Genomic DNA, 16566 nt, shown 5'->3' with positions numbered 1-16566 from the left:
GAATCTTCTTTTACTCTTTGGTATTTTAAATACGTTCATTTTAAGATTAAAATTTAAATAATAAAAGACGAACAAAAACATATTAATAAAAATAAAAGGATTTGTTCCACAAAATTTGGATTCATTCAAAAGGCCACACTTAATGGCCTAGAAGGCCGCATGTGGTCTTAAGGCCGCAGGTTCCCCACCCCTGGGCTTGTGGAATCAAGGGATATGGGGAGAAGGCAGGCACAGGTTATTGATTGGGGACGATCAGCCATGATCACCAATGAATGGCGGTGCTGGCTCGAAGGGCCGAATGGCCTCCTCCTGCACCTATTTTCTAAGTTACTAACAGCATCATATTTCACTTGGGCAGCTTACACCCCAGCGGTATGAATATTGATTTCTCTAACTTTAAGTATATCTTGCTTTCACTCTCTCTCCATCCCCACACAAATCTCTGACTAGTTTCACTTTCCTCCTGATTAATTTATTACTGATTGTATGCCTCATTGTCACCTTCCCTTCGGCTAACAATGAACCATTCTACATTTCCTTGATCATCTAGTCTCCTTCAGACTGAGAGTACGGGGAGAGGAAGGGTCTTGGCCCAATATGTCACCCATTCCTTCGCTCCAGAGATACTGCCTCTCCTGCTGAGTTACTCCAGCATTTTGTGTCTATCTACAGTGTAAACCAGCATCTGCAGTTCCATAGTGTTGAATGTAGTGAGTGCAGGGACAAAGGAAGATGAGCGTTGATGTGCATGGTCAATGTGGACAAATATAGACAGTAACAGAAGGAGCGAAACTCAGAGTGATGGGGAAGTTCAGCGGTTCAGACAGAGAACTAGCAGATGGAGTTTAATCTGAACAAGTGCACTTTGGGAGGTCAAACATAAGGGGAAAATACACCATTGAGGGCAAGACCCTTCTAGCATTGATGTTGAGAGGGATTGTGGGGTCCACGACTGGACTTGCGGGAGATAGACACAGAATACTGGAGTAACTCAGCGAGTCAGGCAGCATCTCCGGACAAAAGCATAGAAACATAGAAGATAGGTGCAGTAGGAGGGAATTCGGTCCTTCGAGCCAGCACCGCCATTCATTGTGATCATGGCTGATCGTTCCCTATCAATAACCCGTGCCTGCTTTCTCCCCATATCCCTTGACTCCACTAGCCCCCTAGAGCTCTATCTAACTCTCTCTTAATTCCATCCAGTGACTTGGCCTCCACTGCCCTCTGTGGCAGGGAATTTCATAAATTCACAACTCTGAGTGAAAACGTTTTTTCTCACCTCAGTCTTAAATAACCTCCCCTTTATTCTAAGACTGTGGCCCCTGGTTCTGGACTCGCCCAACATTGGGACCATTTTTCCTGCATCTAGCTTGGCCAGTCCTTTTATCTATATTACTAAATCTCTGATCTTGAATGCTTTTGGCCCACTGTGCTGCGATTTCCGTCAGAACGGCGCCACCTACTGCCGTCATTTTTGGCCATCTCGCTCAGAGCCCCCCTCCGCCTTACGGGTGCGGAGGATTTTTCCCATTCTCTCTGCTGCCCCTGCTGGAGGGAGGTGGAGGGACTATAAAACCAGGAAGTGGTGTGCCTCACTCAGCCTCTGCAAGATGGATGAAGCCAAGGGTCACACCTCTGAGCTCTGAATAACACTGAACAAATGTCTACACAACCGTGAGTACCTTAATGTGGTTTGAAAATGAAAATTTGGTTTGTTTGAAGTAAAAAGGCACTGCCTGCAAATGGTTGTTTGGGTGCTTTGGCTTGAAGTTAAAAAGCACTACTTACTGCAAATGGTGGCATGGAGTTGAAAGGCACTACTTACTGCAAAGGGTGGCTTGGGTGCTTTGGCTTGAAGTTGAAATGCACTATTTACTCCAAATGGTGGCTTGGGAGCTTTGGTTTAAAGCTGAAAGGCACTACTTACTGCAAATGGTGGCTTGGGAGCTTTGGCTTGAAGTTTAAAAAATTCACCATTCTCTCTGCTGCCCCTGCTGGAGGGAGGGGAGAGACTATAAAACCAGGAAGTGGTGTGCCTCACTCAGTCTCTCCAAGATGGATGAAGCCAAGGGTCACGTCTCTCTGAGCTCTGAATAACACTGAACAAATGTCTACACAACTGTGAGTACCCTTAATGTGGTTTGAAAATGAAAATATGGTTTGTTTGAAGTAAAAAGGCACTGCCTGCAAATGGTTGTTTGGGTGCTTTGGCTTGAAGTTGAAAGGCACTACTTACTGCAAATGGTGGCTTGGATGCTTTGGCTTGAAGTTGAAAGGCACTACTTACTGCAAATGGTGGCATGTAGTTGAAATGCACTATTTACTGCAAATGGTGGCTTTGGTGCTTTAGCTTGAAGTTGAAAGGCACTGCTTACTGCAAATGGTGGCTTGGGTGCTTTGGCTTGAAGTTGAAAGGCACTACTTACTGCAAATGGTGGCTTGGGTGCTTTGGCTTGAAGTTGAAAGGCACTACTTACTACAAATGGCGGCTTGGGTGCTTTGGCTTGAAGTTAAAAGGCACTACTGCAAAAGCACTTGCTTTCTGTTTGCACTGTATATTAACCATATAACAATTACAGCACGGAAACAGGCCATCTCGACCCTTCTAGTCCGTGTTACCCCTAAACTTCTGTCCCTTAATTCTCAAGTCATGTCCCCTTGTTTGAATCTTCCCTACTCTCAGTGGGAAAAGCTTATCCACGTCAACTCTGTCTATCCCTCTCATCATTTTAAAGACCTCTATCAAGTCCCCCCTTAACCTTCTGCGCTCCAAAGAATAAAGCCCTAACTTGTTCAACCTTTCTCTGTAACTTAGTTGCTGAACCCAGGCAACATTCTAGTAAATCTCCTCTGTACTCTCTCTATTTTGTTGACATCCTTCCTATAATTAGGCGACCAAAATTGTACACCATACTCCAGAATTGGCCTCACCAATGCCTTGTACAATTTTAACATTACATCCCAACTTCTATACTCAATGCTCTGATTTATAAAGGCCAGCACACCAAAAGCTTTCTTTACCACCCTATCTACATGAGATTCCACTTTCAGGGAACTGTGCACAGTTATTCCCAGATCCCTCTGTTCACCTGCATTCTTCAATTCCCTACCATTTACCATGTACGTCCTATTTTGATTTGTCCTGCCAAGATGTAGCACCTCACACTTATCAGCATTAAACTCCATCTGCCATCTTTCAGCCCACTCTTCCAACTGGCATAAATCTCTCTGTAGACTTTGAAAAACTACTTCATTATCCACAACCCCACCTATCTTAGTATCATCTGCATACTTACTAATCCAATTTACCACACCATCATCCAGATCATTGATGTACATGACAAACAACAGTGGACCCAACACAGATCCCTGTGGCACCCCACTAGTCACTGGCCTCCAACCTGACAAACAACCATCCACCATTACTCTCTGGCATCTCCCATTCAGCCACTGTTGAATCCATCTTGCTACTCCACCATTAATACCCAACCATTGAACCTTCTTAACCAACCTTCCATGAGGAACCTTGTCAAAGGCCTTACTGAAGTCCATATATACAACATCCACTGCTTTACCTTCATCAATTTCCCGAGTAACCTCTTCAAAAAATTCAAGAAGATTAGTCAAACATGACCTTCCAGGCACAAATCCATGTTGACTGTTCCTAATCAGACCCTGTTTATCCAGATACTTATATATATTATCTCTAAGTATCCTTTCCATTAATTTGCCCACCACTGACGTCAAACTAACAGGTCTATAATTGCTAGGTTTACTCTTAGACCCCTTTTTAAACAATGGAACAACATGTTCAGTACGCCAATCCTCCGGCACTATTCCCGTTTCTAATGACATTTGAAATATTTCTGTCATAGACCCTGCTATTTCTACACTAACTTCCCTCAATGTCCTAGGGAATATCCTGTCCGGACCTGGAGACCTATCCACTTTTATATTTCTCAAAAGTGTCAGTACTTCCTCTTCTTTGAATCTCATAGTTTCCATAGCTACTCTACTTGTTTCCCTTACCTCACATAATTCAATATCCTTCTCCTTGGTGAATACCGAAGAAAAGAAATTGTTCAATATCTCCCCCATCTCTTTTGGCTCTGCAGATAGCTGTCCACTCTGACTCTCTAATGGACCAATTTTATCCCTCGTTATCCTTTTGCTATTAATATAGCTGTAGAAACCCTTTGGATTTACTTTCACCTTACTTGCCAAAGTAACCTCATATCTTCTTTTAGCTTTTCTAATTTCTTTCTTAACATTCTTTTTACATTCTTTATACTCCTCAAGCACCTCATTTACCCCATGCTGCCTATAATTATTGTAGATCTCTCTCTTTTCCCGAACCAATATTGATTTTAGATAAAACCCTACCACTTACGGCTGTGATTTTTGGCCATCTTACTCAGTGAGCAGGTGCAGAGAATTCTTCCCACCAATGAAAAATAAAAGTGTTATAAGTTTAAATAATGTTGAGAATCTCTCTCCTGTCAATCACGGCCTGAAAGCCACACCTTTTCCGGTGGGAGGGGGAGGGGTTATAAAACCCAGAAGTGTGGGTGTGGCTCAGTCTCTGCATGATGGGGGAGGGAGAGGTCATTACTGTCTGAGCTGTGAATCAACTGAACACACTGAATGTCTACTGAACTGAGTTTGGTGTTTTGTGTGGTTTTATGGTGGTTTCACCCTGCATGAAATGGTATGAAGCTGCATTTGAATTTGGTGGCCTTGGACCCTGCTTGAAGTGGTATGAAACTGCACTGAATCTGGTGCCTTGCACCCTGCTGAAAGTGGTTTGAAACTGCACTTGAATTCGGTGGCCTTGCACCCTGCTCATCGTGGTAAGAAACTGCACTTGAATTTGGTGGCCTTGCGCCCTACTTGAAATGGTAGGAACATGGATTTGAATTTGGTGGCCTTGCACCCTGCTTGAAATGGAATTTCATGGAATAGTCATGAGTCAACTGCCAGCCCACCAGTCGTGAGTGAGCTGCCAGCAGATCAGGCTTGAGGGACTGAGCTGCCACCCCAAGAACCCATACCAGCTCTCCAGAAAGCCCCCCCACTGGCCACCAATATTGTAATTGGTGGAGAGGTGGAATATTGCGTCGGGGGACCAGCCCTCCCGTGTGAACATGGGACCCAACGGGTCCCACTTAGTCGAGTAATTTTATATGTTTCTATAAGATATCCCCTCATCCTTCGAAATTCCAGTGAATACAAGCCTAGTCTTTTCAATCTTTCCTCATATGACAGTCCCGCCATCCCAGGGATCAATCTCAATCACAAGGATGTCCTTCCTCAAATTAGGAGACCAAAACTCTACACGATACTCCAGATGTGGTCTCACCAGAGCCCTATACCACTGCAGAAGAACCTCTTTACTCCTATACTGAAATCCTCTTGTTATGAAGGCCAATTAGCTTTCTTCACTGCCTGCTGTACCTGTAAGCCAACTTTCAGTGACTGGTGTACAAGGACGCCCAGGTCTTGCTGCACCTCCCCCTTACCTAACCTAACCCCATTGAGATAATAATCTGCCCCCTTGTTTTTGCCGCCAAAGTGGATGACCTCACATTTATCTATATTATACTGCATATGCCCACTCACTCAACCTGTCCAGGTCACCCTGCAACCTCCTAACATCCTCTTCACAGTTCACACTACCACTCAGCTTTGTGTCATCCGCAAACTTGCTAGTGTTGCTCCTAATTCCCTCTTCCAAATCATTAATATATATGGTAAACAGTTGCGGCCCCAACACAGAGCCTTGCGGCACTCCATTCGCCACTGCCTGCCATTCTGAAAAGAACCCATTTGCTCCTACTCTTTGCTTCCGGTCTGCCAACCAATTTTCTATCCATGCCAACACTCTACCCCCAATACCATGTGCTCTAATTTTAGTCACCAGTCTCCCGTGCGGGACCTTATCAAAGGCTTTCTGAAAGTCTAGATACACTACATCCACTGGCACCCCTTCATCCATTTTACTTGTCACATCCTCAAACAATTCCAGAAGATTAGTCAAGCATGATTTCCCTTTCATAAATCCACGTTGACTTGGACTAATCCTTTTACTGCTATCCAAATGCCCCATTATTACCTCTTTAATAATTGACTCCAGCATCTTTCCCACCACCGAAGTCAGGCTAACTGGTCTGTAATTCCCCGTTTTCCCTCTCGCTCCTTTCTTGAAAAATGGGATAACATTAGCTATCCTCCAATCCACAGGAACGGATCCTGAATTTATTGAACAATGGAAAGTGATCACCAATGCGACCACTATTTCTAGAGCCACCTCCCTGAGGACCCTGGGATTCAGACCATCAGGCCCAGGGGATTTATCATCCTTCAGTTCCATTAGCCTACCCAATACTATTTTTCGCCTAATGAAAATTTATTTCAGTTCCTCTACCTCCTTAGGTCCTCTGTCCTCCAGTACATCTGGGAGATTGTTTGTGTCTTCCTTGGTGAAGACAGATCCGAAGTACCTATTCAACTCTTCTGCCATTTCCTTGTTGCACATAATAATTTCACCCGTGTCTGCCTTCAAGGGACCCACATTTGACTTTGCTACTCTTTTTCCCTTAACATATCTAAAGAAGCTTTTACTGTCCTTTATATTCCCGACCAGCTTCCCTTCATACTTCATCTTTTCAGCCCATATTGCCCGTTTTGTTTCCTTCTGTTGTCCTATGAAAGTTTCCCAATCCTCTGGCTTCCGACTACTCTTTGCTGTGTTATACATCTTTTTTTAAAGTTTTATTCTATCCCTAATTTCTCTTGTCAGCCACGGTTGCCTCCTGCAACCCTTAGAATCTTTCTTCCTTTTTGGAATGAAATGATCCTGCGTCTTCCGGATTATGCCCAGAAATTCCTGTTTCACCATCATTCCTGCTAGCAACTGGATCTTGTTCCAGTTCTGGATGTGGACTTGGGTTAGGGCAGGTGTTACCCTGGGGACTGCACCTTATGGATTTCCACAGCAGTTGGAATCACCCTAACAAGATGTTCTCACCTTTGAATTGCTCAGATGAGAACTCGCGTGAGGCAGAGCTGGAGTGGAGGGAGAAAGCGAAGAGGGAGCTGGAGGACTGGTACACACAGCAGGAGGAGCAACTGGAGGGAATGAAAACCAACAACAGGTAGTCACTGGCAGCTCCTGTCACTCATCCAAACCTACTCTTGCCTGGCAGAACTCTGGGCAAATGATCCCATTATCAGTCGGCAGATAAGATAAATTATTCAGCTGGTGCACAAAGACATGGGTGCGAGAGATGGTGGCTCCAACACAGATCCTCCCATTAACCTCCTTGGTCCCTAATTCTGTATATTGTGGTGGAGTTGCTGCCTTACAGCAAAATGCAGCGCCAGAGACCCGGGTTTGATCCCGACTACGGCTGCTGTCTGTAGGGAGTTTGTACGATCTCCCCGTGATCTGTGGGTTTTCTCCGAGAACTTTGGTTTCCTCCCACACTCCAAAGATGTACAGGTTTGATAAATTGGCTTGATAAAATGTTAAATTGTCCAAGTTGGCGATATGTGGAATACTGCCCTGCCGACTACAAAATTCAGAAGGTTCAGAAGGTATTGTCCCACCAATAAAGACCTGTCCAACGTCTGAGATTGTCCCAATGCCCAGCTGAGCAGCTTTATGGGGTGGGGGGGTTCAGATTCCCACTCTCTGTTCATGATTCACTATACTTTACTGTCCTTTCAATGATAATCTCAACACAAGGTAGACACACAATGCTGGAGGAACACAGCGGGACAAGCAGCATCTCTGGAGAGAAGGAATGGGTGACGTTTCAGACTCTCAAAGTCTGGAGAAGGGTCTCGACCTGAATCGTCACCCATTCCTTCTCTCCAGAGATGCTGCCTGTCCTGCTGAGTTACTCCAGCATTGTGTATCTATCTTGGGTTGAGATTTTAACCAGCATCTACAGTTCTTTCCTATACACAATCTCAACCCATATCAACTGATGTCTACCAGAGGGTTGCCACCAGAACCAAGCAGCCAGCTCAAAGCTACCCTGACTAAGAGCTGTCCTGTGTTAGAAAGAGCAATGTATTTGAGTCATAGTCACAGGCCCTTCGGCCCAACTCGGCTATGCTTACAAAGATGCCCCATCAAAGCTAGTCCCATCTTTCTGACCCACTGAGTTACTCAAGATTTTTGTGTCGATCTCCCATTTGTCCACCTTTGGCCCATGTCCCTCGAAATTTTTCCTATCAATGTAGCAGTCCAAATATCTATTAAATGCTTTTATTATACCTGCCTGAACTACCTCCCCTGCCATTTTTTTTTCATATACCCAGCACCCTCTGTGTGAAAAAGTTACCTTTGAGGTTCCTATTAGATATTTCCCCTCTCACCTTAAACCTTGATTCCCCTACACTGGGTAAAAGAGTCTGGGTGTTCACCCTATCTATTCCCCTCACGATATTATATACCTCTATGAGATTACCCCACAGCCTCATGTGCTCCAAGGAATAAAGTCCGAACTTGCCCAATCTCTCCCTATGTTGCAAGTGGGACTAACTTAGATGGGGCATCTTGGTGGTCATGGACGAGTTGGGCCGAAGGGCCTGTTTCCGCACTGTGTGACTCAGCCCAACAAGTCCAGAGAACATCCTCTTAAAGTTTCTCTACGCTATTTCCAGCTTAATGGCATCTTTCCTGTAACAGGGTGACCAAAACTGTACGCAGTACTCCCAGTGCGGCCTCACCAAAGACTTGTACAAGTAGCTGGTGCCCCTTAGACGCCGTTAACTCCTCCATTTCTCAGCTAACCATTGTCAGCCATTAAAGTTAGCAAGGCTTCAAATAAAGAAATATCAAAATGAAGGGGTCCAGTTTGAGGTCATGTCATAAGTGATAAGTGATAGGAGCAGAATTAGGCCATTCATGTAACCATATAACAATTACAGCACGTATGCTTAGTAAGTATGCAGATGATACTAAGATTGGTGGTGTTGTGGATAATGAAGTAGATTTTCAAAGTCTACAGAGAGATTTAGGCCAGTTGGAAGAGTGGGCTGAAAGATGGCAGATGGAGCTTAATGCTGATAAGTGTGAGGTGCTACATCTTGGCAGGACAAATCAAAATAGGACGCACATGGTAAATGGTAGCGAATTGAGGAATGCAGTTGAACAGAGGGATCTAGGAATAACTGTGCACAATCCCTGAAGGTGGAATCTCATTTAGATAGGGTGGTAAAGAAAGCTTTTGGTATGCTGGCCTTTATAAATCAGAGCATTGAGTATAGAAGTTGGGATGTAATGTTAAAATTGTACAAGGCATTGGTGAGGCCAATTCTGGAGTATGGTGTACAATTTTGGTCGCCTAATATAGCCTAACAAAATAGAGAGAGTACAGAGGAGATTTACTAGAATGTTGCCTGGGTTTCAGCAACTAAGTTACAGAGAAAGGTTGAACAAGTTAGGGCTTTATTCTTTGGAGCGCAGAAGGTTAAGGGGGGACTTGATAGAGGTCTTTAAAATGATGAGAGGGATAGACAGAATTGACGTGGATAAGCTTTTCCCATTGAGAGTAGGGAAGATTCAAATAAGGGGACATGACTTGAGAATTAAGGGACAGAAGTTTAGGGGTAACATGAGGGGGAACTTCTTTACTCAGAGAGTGGTAGCTGTGTGGAATGAGCTTCCAGTGGAAGTGGTGGTGGCAGGTTCGATTTTATCATTTAAAAATAAATTGGATAGTTATATGGACGGGAAAGGAATGGAGGGTTATGGTCTGAGTGCAGGCAGATGGGACTAGGGGAGAATACGTGTTCGGCACGGACTAGAAAGGCCGAGATGGCCTGTTTCCGTGCTGTAATTGTTATATGGTTATAAAGTCCATATAGACAACATCCACTGCTTTACCCTCATCAATTTCCCTAGTAACCTCTTCAAAAAATTCATGAAGATTAGTCAAACATGACCTTCCGGGCACAAATCCATGTTGACTGTTCCTAATCAGACCCTGTTTATCCAGATGCTTATATTTTTATCTCTAAGTATCTTTTCCTTTAATTTGCCCACCACTGAAGTCAAACTAACAGGTCTATAATTGCTAGGTTTACTCTTAGAACCCTTTTTAAACAATGGAACAACATGCGCAGTACGCCAATCCTCCGGCACCATTCCCGTTTCTAATAACATTTGAAATATTAAATTTCGGCCCATCAAGTCTACTCCGCCATTTGATCATGGCTGATCTATCTTTCCCTCCTAACCACATTCTCCTGCCTTCTACCCATAACCCCTGACACCTGTCCTAATCGAGAATCTATCTATCTCTGCCTTCCGGCAGACACATCCGGTAATGGCGGCGCTGCCCTAGCTGCTGCAGCTCGCCTGCAGTCCGTCTGTTTTTTCTTTTTTTTTGTTTTCTTTTGTCCTGTTTTAGTTAATTTTAGTTTATTAGGTTGTGTATGTGTGGGGGGGGGGGGGGTGTGAGAAACATGTTTTCGGACTCTTCCTTCTGGGGGATGAGACTTGTCTTGTCGTCTCCCGTCTCCCGTCTCCGCCTGCGCTGAGGCCTAATGGTGGAGCTGGCGGCCTCCAACTGGGACCGACCTCGAGGCTCCGGAGGCAGAACCAGCCAGGACTTACCAACGCGAGGCTGGCCGACTTCGGGGCTGTGGCGGCGTTGCGATGGCGGTGACCCGACTTTGGAGCCTCGGAGGCTCGGCCGCGGGCCCAGTGGACGACATCGTCGGGAGCTCGCAGGTCACAGGTTGATGACCTGTTTTTCCGGAGCTCCCGCAACAGCTTCGTCCGCTGGACTGGAGGGCGGCAGCTTCGACTGCCCCGGGCCGCGGAGTTTGAACCGGCCCGTTCGCGGAGCTTGGATTCAGCCGCGGGACTTGTTTACCATCACCCGGCGGGGTCACAACATCGGAGGCCTGGATCGCCTCAGCGCAGAGGGAGAATAAGGAGGGAAGAGACAATGACTTTAAGACTTTTGCCTTCCATCACAGGTGAGGAGGTGCCTGGTGGACTCACTGTCGTGGATGTTAAATCTGTGTTTATTGTGTGTTTTGTTATTTTATTCTATGGTATGACTGCAAGGCACGAAATTTTGTTAAGACTGAAAAGTCTGAATGACAATAAAGGATACTTGATACTCGATACTTAAAAAATATCCTTTGACCTGACCTCCACAGCCTTCTGTGGCAAATAATTCCACAGATTCACCACCCTCTAACTAAATAAATCGCTCCTCATCTCCTTCCTAAAGTAACGTCCTTTAATTCTGAGGCTATGACCTCTAGTCCTAGACTCTCCAACAAGTGGAAACATCCTCTCCACATCCACTCAATCCAAGCCTTTCACTATTCGGTACATTTCAATGAGGTCCCTCTCATTCTTCTAAACTCCAGCGAGTACAGGCCCAGTGCCGTCAAACGCTCATCGTAAACCTACTCATTCCTGAGGTTATTCTTGTAAACCTCGTCTGGAGCCTCTCCAGAGCCAGCACATCCTTCCTCAGATATGGTGCCCAAAATTGCTCACAATATTCCAAATGTGCTCTGACGAGCGCCTTATAGAGCCTCAGCATTACATCCCTTTTAAACCTTAACTTTCCCATTTAGAAATTTCTCCTGCTCCACCTACGCTTTGCTTTCTCTTTATGAGTCAACTTTGGCAGCGGGGGAAAGTCGGGAGAGACTATTTTAGCCAAAGGACTCTGTCAGTAGAACTTGTAAATGTTTGTTCCCTTTCGTGCCGTCTTTGCAGAAAATCGTGAACTGTGTTACTGACGATGCCACTGTTTCTGAATCAGATGTTTCATGAAAGCCTGTCCAGTTTCCACATCTGCTCTTCCTGGTGTCTACATGTTTCCTGTCTCATCCGTCCAACGCCTTGCAGCTCCTCCCGCGGGCTTGCACTGGCAGTCTGGCACTTTTCACAGAGTGGAAACGGTCAGATTTTACTTTTAATTGCAAATGTTTCCCGGGAAGCTGGAAGCTTGTGAGCACAGCTCACACTTTCCACCACTGAAGTTTATTTCATTCCAGAAGTGACAGCAGACGGAAAGACTCCCACTTCTTAATGCATCAAAGGCGAGCTTAATAATGGGAGCCACAACTCCTGGTAACGAATAGTCAACAGTGTTTCATTGTCTTATGTACCAGCAACTGAACCATCAAATCCTTACTTGCTGCAGCTTTACAAGCCTGTAAACACAAGAGTCGAGAGTGTTTTATTGTCATATGTCCCAGATAGAACAATGAAATTCTTACTTGCTGCAGTACAACAGAATATGTAAACTTAGTACATAACGGGGGAAAAACAAAGTTGAGCGTATATATATACACATGCACACATACTCGTACACACAATAACACACATCAATATATAATAATCAATAATACAATAAATTACTAACCTTAATACAAGGTAACTGTGCAGCCAAACACACAGTGCTTAGTGTTGCTGCCATTAGTGTTGTGTGGTGTTCAAGAGCCTGATGGGTGCTGGGAAGATGCAGTTCTTGATCCTACTGATTAAGTTCCTCAGTATACGATGTATCTCTTTCAGTCCTTGGCAATGCAGAGTCCGAGGATTCTTTTGTCGTTCACCCAGGTAACAAGATAGAGATCCCAACAATTGTCGAAAGTAGTCAACACAAGACTTTCAGTAGAGGCTGAAAGAATGTGAGGAGAGGTGTAATGAATGAATGAATACGTTTATTGTCATTGCACAATACTGTGCAACGAAATTCCATTGCATCTCCTCCGGTTAAAAAATACAAACACGACAACCATTGACACATATGTACACTTATTAGTAAAAATAATAAATAAGTATTTAAAAAGAATTTTAAAAGAATGTTGCATTTCTTGGAATTACATTTTGCTTCCCCAGTGTTCTCTGTTGGAATTAAGTTATTTTATCGCACATGGGTAGAAACTATTTTTTAATATAGAGACCTGAATCGCCTCCCAGAGGGTAGCAGAGTGAAAAGGTGGTTGGCAGGGTGGGATGTGTCCTGCTTGATATTTGTGGCCCGGCGCAAGCATCGGGCCCTATATATATCATCCAAGGAGGGCAGTTGAGTGTTTGTAATGCTCTGTGCAGTTTTTATCATTCCCTGCAGCGCCCTCCTCTCAGCCACAGTACAGCTAGCAAACCACACCAGGATGCCATAGGAGAGGATACTTTCCACGGCGCATCGGTAGAAGGACAGCAGCAGCGGCTGTGAGACATTTGCTCTCCGCAGAGACCTCAGGAAATACAGCCGCTGCTGTGACTTCTTCACGAGAGTGACGGTGTTCATTTGCCATTTGAGGTCCTGGGAGATGTTTATTCCCAGGAACTTAAAGCCAGTGACTCTCTCCACCATGTCTCCTTTGATGTATAAAGGAGCAGGTTCCTCTCTCCTCTTCCTCCTGAAGTCAACGGCCAGTTCTTTTGTCTTTCATGGGTTGAGTACCAGGTTGTTTTTGGTACACCAGACAGTCAGTTTTTGGACTTCATCTCTGTAGGCAGACTCGTCGTTGTTGTTTATCAGTCCCACCACAGTCGTGTGTCGGCCGCAAACTTGATGATCCTGTTTGTACTGTGTGTTGGTATACAGTCGTAAGTGTATATTGTATACAAGATGGGACTCAGCACACATCCTTGTGGCGCACCTGTGCTGAGCGTCAGGACTGGGGAGTAATTGGACCCCATCCTGTCAGTCTGTGGGCGGTCTGTTAGGAAGTCCTTAATCCATCCGCATGTGTTTGCATTAACACCCAGATCAGACAGTTTGTCCACCATTCTGCTGGGGATGATGGTATTAAATGCAGAACTAAAATCTACAAATAACATCCTCACATATGAGCCAGGGTGCTCCAGATGTGTCAGTGCAGAATGTAGAGCTATGTTGATGGCATCCTCCGTTGACCTATTAGCTCTATATGCAAACTGATGCTGATCCAGGGTGGATGGGAGTGAGGACTTAATGTGGGCCAGGACCAGCCGTTCAAAACACTTCATCACCGTTGAAGTGAGAGCAACAGGTCTATAGTCATTCAAGCTGGTAATGGATGTTTTTATGGGTACAGGCATGATAGTAGCAGTCTTGAAGCATTTAGGGACAGTGCACATTGACAGAAAGAGGTTAAAGATGTCGCTAAAAACCTCCGCTAACTGGTCTGCACAGTCCCGCAATACTCTCCCTGGGATGCCATCTGGGCCAGCAGCCTTCCTGGGGTTGACCCTGCGGAGTGCTCTTCTGGAAAACATTTCCAGCTGGTAAACCTTCCATTGGGTAACCATAGAACAGTACAGCACAGTGACAGACCCTTCGGCCCACAATATCCCTGCTGAACATCATGCTAAATTTAATCTCTGCCTGTGTGTGTTCCATATTCCTCCATTCCCTGCATATCCATGTGCCTATCTAAAAGCCTCTCATCTGCCTCCACCACCTCCCCTTCACCAGCGTGTTCCCTCACCTCTACCATCACCACCTGCTCAGAGGAGAGGGACATCAACAGATCAGGTGTTTGGCCACTCTTCCCCCTCCACCACGTCAAGCTCTCTCTGGGAATCCTGTGCCATGCTTAGAGTTGCAGAGTTATACAGTGTGGAAACAGGCCTACGCCCAATTCGCCCACACCGACAAACATGTCCCATCTACCCTCGTCCCACCTGCCTGCGTTTAGCCCATATACCTCTTGAGCCACCGGAAAGGAAAAGACTACAAAAAGTAGTAAACACTGCCCAGTCCATCATCGGCTCTGACCTTTCTTCCATCGAGGGGATTTATCGCAGTCGCTGCCACAAAAAGGCTGGCAGTATCATCAAAGACCCACAACATCCTGGCCACACGCACATCTCCCTGCTACCTTCAGGTAGAACGTACAGGAGCCTGAAGACTGCAACAACCAGGTTCAGGAATAGCTACTTCCCCACAGCCATCAGGCTATTAAACCTGGCTCGGACAAAACTTTGATTATTAATAACCAATTATCTGTTATTTGCACTTGATCATTTTATTTATTCATGTTGGTATATATTTATATTATAGTATATGGACACATTGATCTGTTTTGTAGTAAATGCCTACTATGTTCTGTTGTGCTGAATCAAAGCAAGAATTTCATTGTCCTATCAGGGACACATGACAATAAACTCACTTGAACTTGAACCTGTCCTATCCATGTACCTGTCTAAATGTCTCTTAAATATTATGATAGCACCTGCTTTGTGCTGCTGCTCTGTCTGGGTATTACCCCTCTCTCCCCGTCCACCATGTCTTTGATAATGGTCACCATGTCCTCCCACCCTGCCTCCTGTAAGGACTCCATCCCCCACTCCCAATTCTTCCGCCTACGCCGCATCTGCTCCCAGGATGAGGCGTTCCACACCAGGACATCTGAAATGTCCTCATTCTTCAGGGAACGGGGATTCCCCTCCTCCACCATAGATGAGGTTCGCACCAGGGTCTCTTCCATACCCCGCAACACTGCTCTCTCTCCCCATCCCCGCACTCACAACAAGGGCAGAGTCCCCCTAGTCCTCACCTTTCACCCCACCAGCCGTCACATACAACAAATAATCCTACGTCATTTTTGCCACCTCCAACGTGACCCCACCACTCGCCACATCTTCCCATCTCCCCCAATGTCTGCCTTCTGCAAAAACCGCTCCCTCCGCAACTCCCTTGTCGATTCTTCCTTTCCCACCCGCACCACCTCCTCCCCGGGCACTTTCCGTTGCAACCGCAAGAAATGCAACACCTGTCCCTTTACCCCTCGACTCCATTCAAGGACCCAAGCAGTCGTTCCAGGTGCGACAGAGGTTCACCTGTATCTCCTCCAACCTCATCTACTGCATCCGCGGCTCTAGATGTCAGCTGATCTACATCGGTGAGACTAAGCGGAGGTTGGGCGATCGTTTCGCCGAACACCTCCGCTCGGTCCGCAAGAACCTACCTGACCTCCCGGTGGCTCAGCACTTCAACTCCCCCTCCCATTCCCAATCCGACCTCTCTGTCCTGGGTCTCCTCCATTGCCAGAGTGAGCAACACCGGAAATTGGAGGAACAGCACCTCGTATTCCACTTGGGGAGCCTGCATCCGGCGGGCATGAACATTGAATTCTCCCAATTTTGTTAGCCCTTGCTGTCTCCTCCCCTTCCTTAGCCCTCGAGCTGTCTCCTCCCATCCCCCAGCCCTCGGGCTCCTCCTCCTCCTTTTTCCTTCCTTCTCCCCGCCACCCCCTATCAGTCTGAAGAAGGGTTTCGGCCCGAAAAGTTACCTATTTCCTTCGCTCCATAGATGCTGCTGCACCCGCTGAGTTTCTCCAGCATTTTTGTGTACCTTATGCCTTTGATAATGCTGCTTTGTGCTGTTGAAGTGTCTGTGTCTCACTCCTCTCTCCCTTCTCTTCTCTCCACTGATCACCCACGGACCACCAACTGGCATATTGATCCCCAAGGATCCTAGATGAAGCTTTCTACAAACAACCCTTTGCTGACGTCATTGGCTATGTGTATGTTGCTTTCTCTTTTTCCTCTCTACTATTCTCTCAAATACTTTGAGATACTACTAT

General features: G+C 45.7%; 1 protein-coding gene across 4 annotated transcripts in view; it reads left to right on the top strand.

Moving 5' to 3' along the window:
• LOC116972912 (clathrin light chain A-like) overlaps positions 1–16566 on the top strand; it is a 62480-nt gene that overhangs the window by 30236 nt on the left and 15678 nt on the right. For 2 of the 4 annotated variants that reach the window (XM_033020510.1, XM_033020502.1), the window contains exons 4-5: positions 7043–7154; positions 16453–16506. In XM_033020510.1, the coding sequence (XP_032876401.1) occupies positions 7043–7154; positions 16453–16506 (166 nt within the window). The remainder of the gene's footprint in view (positions 1–7042; positions 7155–16452; positions 16507–16566) is intronic. The other 2 variants (XM_033020521.1, XM_033020513.1) reach the window with 1 other exon arrangement.

Source organism: Amblyraja radiata, chromosome 1 (genome assembly GCF_010909765.2).
Source record: "Amblyraja radiata isolate CabotCenter1 chromosome 1, sAmbRad1.1.pri, whole genome shotgun sequence".
NCBI classification, from domain to species: Eukaryota; Metazoa; Chordata; class Chondrichthyes; order Rajiformes; family Rajidae; genus Amblyraja; species Amblyraja radiata.
Note: the sequence above shows the minus strand (reverse complement) of the source record. Positions and strands in the feature narration are given on the sequence as shown.